Consider the following 17,274-nt stretch of genomic DNA (forward strand, 5'->3'; position numbering starts at 1 on the left):
CTATCATTGACATAGAATTTCTAACTTAATTGAGTATCTTACTTGTGTCATGAAAATCCGGTATCTTACTTTATGATCTGCATTCTAAATAAAATGTGTCTGGTATATCTTGACAATGTACAAAAAAAGAATCATATTGATAATTAGTCGTGACTTAGATGGATATAATACACATTTACATAAGCATTACTATTTCTTTACATTCCATATTGAATATTACATGCGAAAAACTGTATCACATGCGGTATCAACACGAGACTCTTAAATTAACCCAAGGCCCATGAGGTGATATAGGTAGAGCGTTGATATCGCATATAGATTTTGGTATATCAAGTTCATTACATCATATACTTAAACTATAATTCAAGTGTGTTCTGTGTCGGGTGTATTATATACAGTATGCGTATGTCTGGTCTTTGTCCTAGGATTAAATTCTTTAGATTTCCGCTAGAATCTTGGTTCCCTTCGGTAGACACTTATTTTCTTCTGAAATACAAAAGAATGTCAATAAAATGTTCTTTATATATATATTTAAAAGAAAATCTATCTACCATGCAGTTCTTTTACAGCTTGCAAAATATTGCAAAATAGTAAGATTCCCTACAGAATCAATATAAAAATAGCCTTTATTAAGGCTCAATTATCTCAAAATCAAGTTTTGGTAATCTGTGTTTTTTACAATAAAATTCCAAAGTATGTCCAATGTAAACTTCAATAAAAAAACTATGACAATTTATTTATTATAATATCTCAAATATTTATTATGTAATAGAGTAATATTATGTTTAGGCTTTTATACATTTTTTGGGAGGAGTTTTATTTAATTCCTCATTTCATATCTTGCAATATCATTTGTAAGCCACTTAAACACACATTCGAACCAATTGCGACCCCTTGAAAAGTCATTAATTCCGGAACTTGACAGCAAAAAAGACACCTTTACCTAACAAATCTCCAGATAAAGAGGCGTAAACTTGAAGGGTCACGATAAAAAGAGTCAAATAGCGTCAAGCAAGGACAGGTTGGGCCGTTTGAAAACCGTTCATAAAGCTGTGTAAGATGTTGAACACATAAATATACAAAATAACTTTTTGTAGGTTTAAACTGATCCGGAGCTAACAAGTCAGTTAACTGCTAGTAGTCTTTAGTTTATTCATATGTGTAATTCATATTAAGATTCTTTATTTCCATTGTGACAAGTGACTCAGACATTTTTTAACTGACTTTAAGGTGTGTTTTATTTTATACTATTTTTTCTCATAGTGGCCAGACTTTTTATAGAGAGGGTTGTGATCACGCTTGATTACTTTAACCCTATTGTATTTTTTGCGTCTGCCCCCAGTCAGGAATTTCTGGCCTTTGTATGTCTTATAACGTTTTTACTTTAATGTTTTTTTTATAATTATTGAGTATAGAGGTTCAACTCTTTCACTGTGTGTGTGTATATAGTGATGTTTTTGGGGCAGCTGCAGCCTGCCATGTGGGATGAGCGTTTCTTCGTAGTTCATTGAAGATAAAGTGGCCATGGGCTGATATTTTCATCACGATGGAATTGTTATTGTTGCCTCTTTGACATATTCACAATACCCATACTCGTTACAGAACTTTAGTAACTTTGTTTTTTGTTTTGTTTTTGCTTTTGTTTGTTTTTGGTTTTTGTTTGTTTTTGTTTTGGTTTTGCAATAATATTAATGCAATTTAAATTTTATTGAAATATAAGCCAAAAACATTGCTTAACATATGTTCTACGTATAATAAAGCGGCCATTTTTTTGCATGAAGTATGTGGTCTCGTTTGGCGTAATGAAACCCCAGTGGTTGATAATCCCGATGTCGTGCGCTGTTCCAAATCTGCTAATTATAATCAAGTAATTTGTAATTATCCATAAAGTCCTTAGTTTTTTTATACTCACTAGCCCGGACTTTATATTCAATTTTTCTACTTAACACCCTTGGATCCTGGGCACAACTTTAATTTTCCACCGATACACATAATGTATCATAATAAAATGTTTTAATGGAAAAAAAATCCAATACATCAAAACACAGAACAAACTTAAAACAAAAACAAAAACAAAAACAAAACAAAACAAAACAAAAACAGGCATATACTTACGATATCATTACCCAATATCGTGATTTCATATCTATCATACGTAACCTGAGTTTCATTCTCGATACTGCAACTAATAGTAATGAATCAATCAATCAATCTAATCCATAAATCGATCTTAACAAAACTGGTGGATTTCTGTGTAGCGTTATTTACATGAAGCCGGTGTCGCCAAACATTTTTCTTGTTGTATTAAAACAACTTTTCTATATTATATTTTCCCGCCAATTATCTTCACCTTTAAAAAAGCATTATGCAATTAATGTTTGTAATTTTTCTATACATTTTTTTTTCTTTTAAAATAACTTAAACATTATGTTTTAACATTTCAAACATCATATAGATTTTGTACGATGACAGAAAAAGGCTCAGTGATATACGTATGATCTCTTTTAAAGGGAAAACAAGCCAGGGCACATTTTGTTTTTTAAACTTCTAAAAGGAATTATATGGTGTTTTCACATACATGTAATATATGAATATCTTATCATCAAATTCAAGTCAACAGTCTAACTATTTAAGTGTAGAAAATTTAACTGTACTAATTACTCTACTATATTGTTTTAACACAACCTAAACTGCATAAAGGCGTTTACCAGGTCCATATAAAAACACTTTAACCAGTATCGGAAAAAAATACAAAGCCATGAACGATTCATTTTAAAAAAAAAAATTGACCGGTGCGGTTTCCGATCAATGTCATTCAGAACGTATAAAACATTTTAAAAATGGCGGGCGACCCGTAGCTCCAACTGTGAATTAAGCTGCAGATTATTAATTGGGAGGCTCAGAGAACCTAGATATCAATTTTTACTTCGTGGTCGGCGACTTAATGATTGATCGATTTATTTATTTATTATTGGGGTTTAACGCCCGAGCAGCAATATTTCAGCTATATTCATGCAATGAACATGAAATGGATGATGATGATGATGATGATGATTTTGATGATGATGAAATGAAAAAAGGGATGGGACACAAGGATAATAGGGTCGACAAATTTTGATTGCCACTAGAAAAGGGAAGAATGAAAACTACACACGATTTTGAAGAATTATTTAAATGTGTTAGTTTAGGCATATCCAGCATATACTTTTTAACATATAAATATTTCAAAACTTTGTATAATTATTCCGACCATATAATGATCGTCAGTACTTAAACAGATAATTTCGTGGTTTTTTACCAAAATTTGTTGGAATGAAAATCAGATATTTTGAAGCATTGTGAAAAATTCTGTATTCAATTTATTGATAAGTAGATGCGATGTAATGAATTATCAAAAACTATGGATAAAAATACAGTATCTTTACCGATCGTTTTGAGCACTTGATCATGTTTAAAGCTGCATTAGCTACCAGTTCAGTTTTGATTCAACTAAATTTTGCTGATAAAATGAAATAAGTTTGTAGTAATGCAAATGGAGCAATAAATGTCGATAATACTTACAGAATATTGTAATGACAACGTTTTTCAATCAAAGATCGATAGCTCAGATCTAATTATTTTTCGCCATTACTTCCGAAGATTGACGACAGGACATTAACCCGGGTTAAAAATACTTTAACCCTGGTAAAAAAAAATAACAATTATAACGGATGCACAGGTAAGCACGTGTTTTGTTTACATTCCATTTCATCTATTTCTTGAGTATTTAATATTAGTTTTCAAATAAAAAATGACAGTTACTGACCATATTTGTCCCACATAATATCACAATACGTAAATTTCAAAGATCCTTGCATTATATTCGAACTTTTTCTTTAACGGCTTAAGTCCTACGGTCTTCCTTGCCATTGATTAACCACTTTCGCTCTGCAATCAGATTTGTTTTTTAAAAAGCGACCCTTACAGCACATGCGAGGGTTAAGGTCACCAGAAGTCACATACGAAGTTATCTAGGTCGAATTTTTGTCTTGCAAGACAACAAATACATAGACACCTATTTCATGTATTTAACACATTTTATTTGTGGATATCGAATGAAATTATGTAGGAAAAGTGCAATTTAGTAGAATTAAAGCATATTTCAACGGAAGTTTTTTTTTACGAAAATGACAGCTAATGCAACTTTAAACGGGCGGTACATTTTGCCGATAAATTGTAAGCATTGTCAGAAGAAAGAATTACAGCGTGGTAACAAACTCATATATTTTTAAAAGCGTTCGATTGTTGCGTGGATTTATATTTAAAACACAAAATAAACAGTAGTTTATCTGAGCATTCAAAACAAGTTTAGCAATAATACAAAATATGGGGTAAATATAGAAATGGCCGGGTTGCCGTTAACAGGGAGTAGTAGTTGGACCGACCTGAAATCGCATCCCACGATAGGGGACCGAATACTGCAGTTGCGCACCAAATATCTAGTGTCTGTGATTTATAGTTGCCGAGAATTAAAAATGTTATGAAACTCTTTCCAACCCAACACCCACCGCGTGCAATTCATTATTCTATTGCACGAGTGCAACATCGCCAAAAAATGGCAATTTAACCCACTTATTACTGAATGTGCATGTAACAAATGTAATTTACGACCAAGGTGGATATTGAATGGATGACATGTTTCCGAATGTACATGTAAAATGTAAGCGTCTTCAATTCATAGATACAAAACTAAAATGTCCGGTATGTTTTGAAAACAAAACAAGTAAGATTTAAAATAAGACTTTGCTCCAACTGTCTTCTGTCTTCCGTGAATTATTTTGCTAATAATACATTTGTAGACATTGATTATAACCATTTAAAAAAGGTGTGTATGGGACGACTATTTGTCCCGTGTTTCTAAGTGTTGGTTATATTGTAGGTTTCACGACTTAAGTAGCTAAATATTGACAATATGCCATTCTCTACTCGGTAAAGTTTAATTCTAATACTATAAATATAGCAGGTCGAAGGATTTCCGATCGTTTAACTCGAAAACAGATATAATTTTGGTCACTAATTACATGTTTTTTTATACTGTTATGACTGAAAAGTACAATTTGTGTCGCGTATGCTAAATCTATTATTGACTCACTTGGCCTATAGCCTGGTGAGCTATTGCCATCACTTGGCGTCGTCGTTAACAATTTCTTCAAACATCTTTTCCTTTGAAACTACAGAATAGATTTGGATGAAACTGATTATGATTGTTTTTTAGAGTATCCTACACAAAATGATGATTTGGATTTTTGATCTGTTAAAAAAAACGTGGATGATGTTACTAAGAATAAAACATAGGGCTCAGACAGCAGATTTTTACATATTTCTCCAAAACCGTTAGGTTTAACAAATTTCTGACATTAATAAAAGTATTCAGCACATGATGAGCTCTATCTGTGATTAAATTTTGGTGAAAATCTGTTGACCCATGTTAGAGTTTTTTTCCCTTTCTGGATGTTTTTTGCTGTTTTTTGATAATATTACTTTCAGAAATCTTCTCCTCAGAATCTACTGTACAAATTTAATGGAAGTTAGTATTTACTTTACTGTTTTAAGGGAGGGTATCCTGCACAAGATGGCTGTTCGGATTTTTGATTGGTGAAAAAAACATGACCGCTGTTACTAAAAAAATAGAACATAGGGGTCGAAATATAGTTTTTTGCTAATAAATTAAAAACCGCTGAATCTAGTAAAGTTCTAATGGAGATTTGTACTGTTCACCATGATAATACAGGCCTTCGTCGAAATTTTCAAAATGATTTGTTGCCTGTTGTAGGAGTTATGGTCTCTGAAACAGATTTTTTTCTTGTTTTTTCTTGTACAATTCTCTGAAACCAATTGCAACAAAATTTAATACATATGTTGGCGTCATTCTTTTAGGGTTTCCAGCACAAACTGGTCATTAAAAATTTTTATTGGTCATAAACCATGGCCCTCGTTACTAAAAATAGAACATAGGGGCCAAATTTCCCTTTTTGCTATTTTTCCTCAACTATAGAGGAATAATAAAGTAAACGCTACTCCTAAGATTAACACGATATTCTGAGTTGACTGGAAGTATTGAAATTATTTTTTAGGCGGCCATTGTGCGACCATTTTCACCAGTTGCTCAAATTCCAATGATTTTTGGTTTCGTTAGGAAACGAGGTGTTTTTAGTTGAATAATGATGACAAAAGATCGTTCTGGACGGCATTCTCTTGCTAGTTTTTATCCTTGCTTTGATTTTAACGATAATTGGTTTATATAGTAAACATGGTCTTTTGATATGAATGGTGATGATGAAAATGTTGGATAGCCATGGTTTCACTTCATTTAATTTTTTTTTTTTTACAGCAAACAAATACAGGGCTAATGACCCCTTAGACCCGGTGGAATAAAACGGCATTGGGGGACCCCTGCCCAATTTTTTTCCAGAGGTTCTAAAAACAGACATTTTACATTGCCTAAGGTACTATTTTGTACTTGCAGCATTCATCAACATATGCTCTTATTCAGCATTTTTTAGAACATGGTAACAAAGCATGATACCTTTACTTAGTAAATAGGGCATGGTTCGCCATGGGAGCGATTCAAAGTCTTCAAGAGTCTCTTGTTTCATTTCATGTACATTGTATACATGTTTTGTTGAATAATTGGATATGTTTTGTAAATCTTCAAAAGAAGAAAGTGAAGACAGTCAATCAATCAATTAATCTAGGACTGTAACTTAGTACACGGTGTATGGTACACGTAGTACGGGACAGTTCATCTAGCTGTTTTATGTAGGGTAGAGGACCAAATTAATGATACATTAATATTATAGTCCTATATCAATCCTACGAGGAGGAATGACCCGGTCAGCGAAGCTATATTTTTATATAGCCTAGCTGGCCGAGTGGTCTAGGGCGCTGGACTTTGTGCCGGCGTTGTTGCCATAGATGTCACAGTGGTACGAGTTCGAGTCCCGCGGAAGGAACGACCACAAATTTGCATCGCAAATTTAGCAGTTCTAACATCGTAGGGAATTTTTCAGACCCTTCTATAAGTTTACATTATCTTCCCTGTATCAATTAGATCCGATGGATCAGTGTAGCGAATAAAGTCGTCACATTCTGAGACGTTCTAAAATATTGATTCGTTGTGATATGTATCATTAATATCATCCTCTATCCTACAGAATAACACCTAGATGAACTGTCCCTTACTATCATACATCGTGTACTAAGTTACAGTCTTAGAATAATCCACCGAGGAGGAATGACCCGGCCAGCGAAAGCTTTATTTTTATATAGCCTAGCTGGCCGAGTGGTCTAGGGAGGTGGACTTTGTACAGGCGGTGTTGCCATAGATGTCAGTTCGAGTCCCGCGGAGGGAACGATTAAAAATTTGCTTCGCAAAATTGACAGTTCTAACATCGTTGGGAATTTTTCAGACCCTTTGATATATATATATATATATATTCCATGTGATGTGTATAGTACATTTTGGGGCGATATAGTCTGCATGATTCAATTACAAATATATGTAGGATATTCGGATCATAGAAGACATGTTAATCAGTACAGTTTAAAAAGATTAATACGTGCAACAAAACCTTTGTACACCTAACAAGTTTTTTTTATCAACCGTAAATCTTTTTCAATGATCGATATTAATTCTATACTTTAAAGTATGCTACCGATAAAATCGAACTTTAATCGCTTATGATGCTGATGTGAAAAAAAAAATGTTAATTTGCCTGAACAAAGCCTAACGACGCAAATAATACATAAATGAATTCAACTCATATCCATACAAGACTACAATACGGTTACTCCATTAGACACGACCAATAAAAAATAAACTTACTAAGATTTTACTTTGTTCACTTAGATGTATGTTGCGAAATGCACTTTATTGTTAAAGGAAAACTGTGCTTTACTGTTAAGTGTCAGTCTCTATAATAATCAGGCAGTAGGTAAAACATGGTATGAAAAAAACATCTTTTTAACAGTATAACTTGACTATTTGCAACATCAGAATCAAGGAAAACAGACAAGATTTTACATATCATGCTGAGTTACAATTTCATTGAAATGTACTGAAAATGGGCAGATAACTCTGTCAAAAACCTCATTTTTCTAACATGCTATTGAAAAATTTCTGAGCAAATCCAGTAATGCAGAGATCAAATAATGGTATTTAAAAAAGCATCCTTGAGTGATATTTTATTGTCAGATCGGAGGGTTGTTGACATGCATTTTTTCTGATTTTCCCAATTTCCCTGATTCTTACAAACACTTACACTTAACACTTAGCCAAAAGAAAACTCGATGTAACAGTTACAAGCTGTTCTTCCTCGAAACATGTAAAAGTCCAAATCCTTAATTTCCATTGCTTCATTTAAATGAGTAATAATAACATTTGATTGTACAATGACGTAACATGATAAATGTATGATATTTAATGAAAATGGCGTAGAATACATGTACAGACACATGTTACCATAAATAGGATTACATTGTAGTATGTAGACTATCATACACAAATAATCATATTTATGATAGCTCCCTTTTTTCCTCTCTTTTTTTCAATTGGGCGATCAATAAGACAGTATGCAGCCTACTTACTCAGAAAACGTGAGTGCGTATAACGTATCATTTTGCTAATGGCCCCGTGCAGGTCCGGGTGTCAAAAGAATAAGTCTGCAGCAGCGCTAAGCTTGTCGTAAAAGGCGACTAAATAGTGCTCAGAAACCTAGCCGGGGGCTAGGCGCTCTGCCCACAGAGCAACTGGGTTGTGTGCCCAGATGGTGGAATGGGGTACCCTGGCGTGTTGCATACGTTACATGCTGGGGTTGTCAGGCTATAATACGGAAAAATCTGACCGCAAACCATGATAGTGGTGCACCGTGTTAGGAAAGATGCCACGTGAAAGAACCCTGCTGTGGTATTCGATAGGAGTAGGAACCTTTGTGATCCACCACAGGAGGCTAAATTGCCAGACCCTACCCATCCCTCCCTTTTTCTTGTGGCAATCAAAATTTGTCGACCCTATTATCCTTGTGTCCCATCCTTTTTTTTCATTTCATCATAATTTCATGTTCATTTTATCATCCCATTTCATGTTCATCGCCTGAATATAGCTGAAATATTGCTTCTCGGGCATTAAACCCCAGCAATCAAGCATTTACCATTGCAGAGGTATAACAGTATTTAAATACCGGAAAAAAGTTACAATGAGCAATGCTACCATAATTGATACCCTATTGCCCCATTTGATAATATACACATTTTGAATTTCACATTGATTTTGATAGTAATCTAAAATAGGTGCTCATAAGGAATATGTTATTTAGATTCTATGAAATAAAACATTCATTAATTCAATTCACTGATGTTGAAAGCACTCCTAAAAAGAAATGCGTACCCCAATGTTTCCATGTTCATAAAAGCCAAAATTATGTGAGACCCCAAAACTGATTTGAAAAGTATCGAAAATAAAAGGTGCACAATTGGATTACACTGTGTGTAATAAACTAACAATAATTTCCATTCAGATGTTTAGGAGGAGTAAAGGATAAGAGATATCACATTTCTTAATATTCATAAATTCACAAAGTCCATGTTTTAGTAATTTGAGTCCCTTAATTGATTTGGACCAAGTTCTAAAATAAAAGACTCAACATGGGAAATGTAATATAGATTCTGTGGTTTTCATTAAATCCCACTGAATGATGGGGAAGAATAACGATTAATATATGGATACCCATCTATGTAACGGAGGGTAGGAAGGAAGAGTACCCCGATTTGTAAGGTGGGGGTATAAAAAAACAGGCAGCCATCCCATATATAATCATTTGTATATCCTACTTGTGGAATATAACGAGAAAAGATATGGTTAATGTGTCAAAGGAACAACAACCTCACCGGGATGACAATGTTAGGCTAGGGTCACAGAGGCCAGAAGTTCCGAACTTAGGGCGGCGCAAAAATGCGGCGGAGTACTACAGGGTAGTATAAACATTTTTTAGCATACGACATAATTCATATCTCATCATTATATAATCAATCGTTATTATAATTTATTATCTATAAGTTATTATATGTTATATTATCATATAACAATGGAAATTGATTTCCCGTGATGCAAACAGCTTGCTGTTTTTTCAACTTTTGTCGTCGCATTAACGGTACAGCAAGGTATATCTTTTACAATAAACACCATTTTGCAACATACAATGTACGCCCAAGAGGACAAAGTAGAATCGTGATTAGTTTCTTTTTACATGTCAGGACTTTGAATTCTTAAAAAAAAAATGTTCAGGTTTGTATTCGTTTTCTAACACGTATTAATCTCTCTGTATTGCACTGATTATTATACATCGCGCCGTAAAGGTCCAATTCAAAAGCCATTGTGCGACATGGTCTGAATAGTGTACATTAACGAATGTCTCATATAAAAATATTGACACAGAATTGTACAAGTTCCACGTAGCAGCTGACATTCGTTTCTTCTTTCATTAACAGCTGCAGACTGGCCTTCCAAAATTATCGGGCGTAATTCAAAGCTTACGTCGTTTGCCAATCGGATAACGTCGCGTAAAATCATTCAGTTTAACCCGACTTAGCAAGATTCTGGCATTTTCTGAGGTTCCACTATATAGATATGTGAGTACATATAACTTAATGACAATTTGTGGAAATAAAGCTAAACTGAGACACTTAAACAAGCAAATCCAACAATTTTTTCCTGTAATTTTTTTTTCAAAATGTTACATTATTGAAATCCATTAAGAAAAGATAGATATTATTTTCTATTTTGTCATGAAAATCTGTGGTCAACATAATAAAAATATATATCAGTTTTAATAACAAATTTTGGATGCATTCCAAGAATTAATTGTCAAAAACAGGTTTTCTAAACTATCAGGCACTTTAAAACTGCCAGAAAAAGTAAGCGGGCATTGTATTATTGTAAAAAAAAATTAAAAATTGTACCCTTTTCTGATCATTTGTTTATGATTTTAGTTCTTAAAGTTCGTGCGAAATTTTGCATTAAAAAAAACAGCCAGTTGGTGCAAGAAAGAGAACCCAATCCGGTGAGGACCCGAATCTTTCAGGATAGCTTAAAGCATGCATTTTCACCTCTTTCCCTTCACAAGTATTGCATCTATTTATATACGAATGCTCTACTACCCACAAACAATATTTCCACCAAGTTTTACCTTTTATTTTTAAGTTTTACAACATTAGGTAGTACAATACAGTTAGGTCATTTCTGAAAATGTGGTCTCCTTTTATTGAAATTAAGCTGTTTTGAGGCAGTCCGCACAGAAATTTCTAGTGTTTTGTCATAAAAAAAGTGAATATTTTTTAAATCCTTGTTCGGAGTTTCAAGTCATTTATAAGTAATTTAGTGATTATTCATATAAAATCCAGTAGCCATGGTAACATACTGAAAAAAATATTACTGAGTTTTGGTACAAATCAGGGGTGCCTTTCCAAAACTAACAAATACTATGTTTTATAAAATATCAGGCACTTAGACACTACCACAGGATGAAGCATGCATGGAGTAGGTGGAAAAAAAAGGTAAAAATAATCAGACCCTTTTCGATTCATTCTCTCACAATTTTAGTCCCAAGAGTTAAATAGTACGAAAAAAAGGTATTTTGAAAATCAGCAATCTGATGCTGAGGAGAGAACCTAATACGGCAGGGGACTGAAACGTTCTGGATACCATTCTTCAATTAAATTACACCTGTTTACCATAACATATATTACATCTGTCTATGTATAAATGCTTATCTACATTTAAACAATATATCCACCAAATTTCAACTTTTAATTTTAAGTTTTAAAAAATTGACGGGGGTAACTTGGTGTGCGAAACAGTGCGCCTTAATGTAACTGTATAGTTCACCCTTAGACTGGGTCAGTTTTGATTACGAAACAGTGCACCCCAGTCCCATCGGTATGGTGCAACCTGAGAGGGCTGGTTGCAGCGTCTAGAGTGAATGTCGAACGTCAGACGCTGTTCCGGAGCTTGAAATGTATACTGCATGTGCCAATGCAACAAAATATAAATCAAAACGGGCACGAATTTAGCAACTCTGCGGGTGCTTCTTGAAAATCAAAGGTCGAATAATAATGATCTTGACGGATGTAGAAAAAAAGTAGCCGTATTAAGATCTTTATTGTTATCACGCGGAATCAACGGAATAATGAAGGTTTTGGTACGATCATTTGAAGATTTTTGTACGATCATCTGAATTCAAACAAATAGAATGATAAACTGGGTCCATTGATTTTTTTATACGAATATCTGTGCGTATTGCAGTACATGTAAAGTTACTTGCAAGATGCAATTAGTGGACTATTTCGATGTTTTTAACCATTCCAAGTGGAATCGAATCTTGTAATAGGACTTTACTTCAAATAGAGGATGCCATAGTGTCAGTACTTAGCTACTTGTCTCCAAACTATAAAAAACCAACATTTAGAAAAGCGGTACATATGGTCGTCCCCTGAAATGGCTAAAATCAATGTCTTTTATCAGCAAAAAAATTCACGGAAAAAAAGACGAGATAATAAGAGGTGGTTAGAGCAATTTACAAATTTGCTTGTTTTGTTTTCGTATGACGGAGGAAGAGCATGCTTGGCGCTAAAGTTTTGTCACCCAAGGATTTAAGATCGAACTGTTGTCTCATTCACCAAATCCGTTCTCGTTATAGCTTAAGTTTGTTTTAATGTCCGGTGCTGTCTTGTTACAATATTGCAAACTCATAGTTTTCAACCTCCTTCTTCTGAATAGTCTCGAATGGAACCCCTCTCTTCAAAATCTCTGGGAATGGGGATTTTTCCAGATTGCATTGGGATTGAGATAACAGGGAATAGTGAAGTGTGTACATGGTTTAAAAAGGAAATTTATACCATTCAAGGGTTGCACAAACTGTATTTGTTCAAAAATCAACACTTAATTCTTACAAATTGTAGCAATAGAATGCGATCATGTTTAAAGTATTTTTTGAAAATATGACGATTTCTTTCCTTATTTCAAAAGCCAAAGTTGTCGAATTGTCGCAACCAAATAACAAGTTTTGTTTGTATAAATAGTATTTTCAACAGAGTTTATTCAAATAAAACAAATTTTTTTTCACACAAAAATATACAAAAGCTGATATAATGTACATATACGTTTTGTTTAAAGATTTTTTAACATTGTAAAGTCTCAAATACTGGTTGATTATGAAATAGTTAATAACCATTCTTTGTAAGAATCAGGCAAAGAGTGGCACATCATTTTTCTCAGTTGGTCTTTTTTTACGTCAAACATATTCAAATACATCTAAAAACCAAATATTGAGCTATTGTAATTTATCCTGAAGCATTGGTGACGTATATATTTTTTGACTGCTTATACAGGAAAAAGTTCTCGAAAATTTTCCCGCCATTTTCCATAGTGCATTTCAACTAGATTTGACCTATCAATATCTTATAAAGGCAAACTTTACAAACACTTTGACAGTAATTTCCTGAGGTTATGGGGTATAAATACTTGGATAATGCAATACAATCTCTGTATTTTCTCTTCGTGTGCCACACCTCATACACATTTTGCCCGATTCTTAGACGGAGGAGTACTTGATATCGTATTTCACTGGTTTTGAAGCGTAGAAAAAAAAGTGCCTGTAATATAAGTCAATGGAATAAAATAATAGATTCAATGATGTTCTTCCTAAAAACGATGAAATAAGGTTTTTAAATCTAAACTGCATGGAGTCTATATTCAACAATGGAGTTTGAGAACTGTGTTTACGAGAGAAAGATTAAGTATATATAGTAAGGACACGTTGAAGATAAGATAAGTTGCTATAAACATACTTATTTTTGCGAGCGATATATTTTCGAGAGCAAGAAAAAAATCGCACAAATATATATAACCGCAAGTTAGTCCCTTTGTTATGGATGCAGATTAAAGAAAGTCACGAAAGGAAATAGATGCAAAACCGTATTGATATCCAGAAACGCGTAAATAGGTTTCGAATATATGTTGGACTACATTAATCGCCGGTGTATTTTTGAGTTCAACTATAAATTGTTCATAATCTGAAGAAGGTATATTTTCAAAATTTCAAAATTTCTTTTATAACCTGTTATCGACAATGTTTTAAAACACCATAGTTCAAACGAGCTTTTATTTGACAGAATTTTAGCTTTCAAATGAGTAATAATTAATAGTATGGAGATTATAAATGTATGACCTATACTACAATTGTGGTGAATATTTGCCACCCATAACCCTCAAAAGCTTACCTCAATAAACTCGAAAATACTATGTTTTAGCAAATAAACACCGGAAGAAAGGCATGATTGGCAATATGACTTTAGATACCGATGCATCCACCATATCTGCATATCGAAGGCGCTTACCCTTAATTTTTTTGGGATGATAACAATGACATTCTCGTTAAAGGAGGAATCCTCGAATTTCAAATTCAATATCTGTTATTTGCATTTTTCAGTTATACTCCAAGCAAACTTTTAAAAAGTTCCAAATGTGGTAATCTTATCGAAAAACTGATAAGAATTAAAGGGAACATGAAACTAGAGTTGATGAGTGTCTGAAGTATTAGAAATGCACAATGAATAGTTGCATTATATGGTTTCTTGTAAAAATGGACGAAAGTTTAAACAAATTCTTAGTAGAAGATGCTATTTTGTAGTGTAAAGAATATTTCATTTGAGAAAACGAAGTCTTTCAATAAAGCCTCAAATAGATAGGAATTGAAAAGAAGAGGATAACAAACTACAGATCTGTAAGAAGTGTTCAGTAGTTTCATCAGTCCGAAAAAAATATGACCTTGTCATGCTACGTTATATTGCGTGAAGAATCTTATCAACAAACCTATTGCCGGAATAAATATATTTTAACTGAATTTTGTTTCTTTTTTCGACGAGATTTAATGTAGAATTATTGATGTTGGTAGGAAGCTCATTCCAAAGGAAGGAAACTGTATAAGCAGGCACTTAAGTTTCTTATTCACTGTATAGACCCTTTTGCGGTAAGTTGATGAACATGCTCAATACAAACTTCCGCGAGGTAGGGTAGAACAAAAGAATTTTCCTCGCGGAAATGAATATTGAGCATGCTCTGCGCATGCTTATCGACTATCCCACAGTAAGCACAAAGGGGTCTATCGAAGCTATTTGGAACTAAAGTAGAAAGAGAGTCTATAGTATTTTAGTTCACCATGCATTTGGTAAAAAGGATCAACCTTTTTTTTCATTTCTACCTGAACAGCTCCGGGGTGTTAATTCATGTATTTTTAACATATTTTAAAAATGAAATAGTGATGCTGTACTTAATTCAAAGTTAGAAAAAGAAGAAAACTTGATAAAATGCGGTTAACACTGGAGAGATTCGTAGATTCGTATTCGTTTATGTCATAATTGAAGTTAGGTATCAAGTTATATCGGTTTTCTTTTTTCAATATTTATAAACATTATTTTTCATTTATTTTTACGATGACTTTGAAGAACAACTGTTATTTCATTTCATTTTTATTTTATTTGATCTTATTTCATTTTATCATTCTTTAATTTCTTCATTTTTAATGGACCAACCTCTTTGCAATCATACTACATCTATTTTTATATTCGTATTTATAACTCATAGTTGTACGCAAAGATTATTCAGGGAAACTAACGCTTAGATCATTGTAAACAAGATCCATGCGGCAGCAGACGTTCGTTTTCTTTCCTACACTTACTGATATTATAATTGAATAATATCTGTCTGTTTTCCATGTCTGGTCTTTGTACCTGGATTACATTCTTTTGATTTTCGATACAATCTTGGTTCCATTGATTATTCTTTCATACAAATAAAGTGTCGAGTGCATGTCGAGCGTCACTTGTTTAGTAACATGCCTTCTTCATGGGCGAGAGTAGAGAACAAATAAATTGTTTACTTGCACGGATAGTTCGTTTCAGTATTTTCTCTTTTTCTTTTCTTTTTTGTGTTTATTATTTTGTTTTGTTTTGTTTTTGTTTTTGTTTTTTTCCAAATAAATAAGATTACTTTTTAGACAGCTCAGATTTTAAATTTTCGGAAGACAGGTATTTTTTTAGTCTTTGGTAATATAATAATTAATGGCACCGTCAGTTTTTTTTTTTTTTTTTTTTTTGCAGAACACTATGCAAGACGATAAAATGCCTTTTCCCTACAAAAAATGTGTTTAGGTGTTTCATATAGAATCGCTTTGAACCGATGTCATCATGAGAATTCTCAACTATCACATACTTCTAATTTGAAAAAATGTGACTTTTTCCTGCCTTAAAAGGCTATCACAGCATCCTGCTCCAATAAAAGATTTGGATACTTGATGACCTACAGGTTGGTTACTACAAAATGTAGCATCTGATCAACTGCGTTAAATAATAGGCTACTCTGAAGTTTTCTTTCATAAGTTGTTTTGACAATAAAAAAAGAAGTGTCAGTCTCTGTAAGAATCAGACAATTGGTGAAACATGGTATGGAAAAAAATAACATTTGACTAATTGCACCACCAGAATAAAAAAAAAATAAAAAAGTGATTTTACATATTACCTTTGTAAATAGAGCTCTAATTTCATTGAATTGCATTGAAAATGAATATTTTAAGGGTTGATAACTCTGCAAAAAAAATTTCTAACATCGTATCCGGTGATGCAGTGATCAGACAATTATGGTGCTTTCAAATAGAGATAGCATTCTTGACTTAAATTATTTAGTCAGAAAGGGGTGTTTTTGACATGCGTGTTTCTGATTTCTCCCACTTTACCGCATTCTGGCAAAAATCATGTCCAACGTAAAACAACGTCAAATAACTCGTTAATCGTCAGATTTGAATTGAATTCCCCATGATTTGAAATATTTTCTTTTAACTTTTCAATTTTATCTTTCATTGTTATGAAAAAAGGATGTCAATCACTTTGTAATTCTACAAACGTTTGGTTCTTGTTCATTTTATCAAACCAGATACAAAATGTCAAGGGCCATCAACTCAGAAAATTACGGTTAAAAATGTCAATACTTTAGTTTTCATAATGAAAGAAGCTAATCAATTATTGAACGCCAATAATAACTGAATCACTTTTAAAGCATTGAAAAAGAGTAACATTTTATTAACAATGATTTATGTATATATGAAGGTAAATAATAAAATTACCGAACTCTTGGCAATAGTCCGTATAACAACCCGGAAAGATTGAAACCACCACATATCAAAATAA

At 33.1% G+C, this 17,274-nt stretch overlaps 1 protein-coding gene across 6 annotated transcripts in view; it reads left to right on the forward strand.

Annotated features, from left to right (window-relative positions):
- Positions 1–17,274, forward strand: part of LOC148607503 (uncharacterized) — a 60,702-nt gene that overhangs the window by 36,594 nt on the left and 6,834 nt on the right. Inside the window, exon 1 of one of the 6 annotated variants that reach the window (XM_088544403.1) lies at positions 10,184–10,321. The exons of 3 other annotated variants lie outside the window; for them this stretch is intronic. In XM_088544403.1, coding sequence (XP_088400529.1) covers positions 10,314–10,321 — 8 coding nt within the window. In that variant the 5' untranslated portion in view covers positions 10,184–10,313. Of the gene's footprint in view, positions 1–10,183; positions 10,322–10,443; positions 10,666–17,274 lie in introns of those variants that run through there. 2 more of the 6 variants (XM_088544404.1, XM_088544407.1) reach the window with 2 other exon arrangements.

Source organism: Perna viridis, chromosome 9, assembly GCF_037379345.1.
Source record: "Perna viridis isolate PV_CMFRI_1.1 ecotype Kerala chromosome 9, ASM3737934v1, whole genome shotgun sequence".
NCBI classification, from domain to species: domain Eukaryota; kingdom Metazoa; phylum Mollusca; class Bivalvia; order Mytilida; family Mytilidae; genus Perna; species Perna viridis.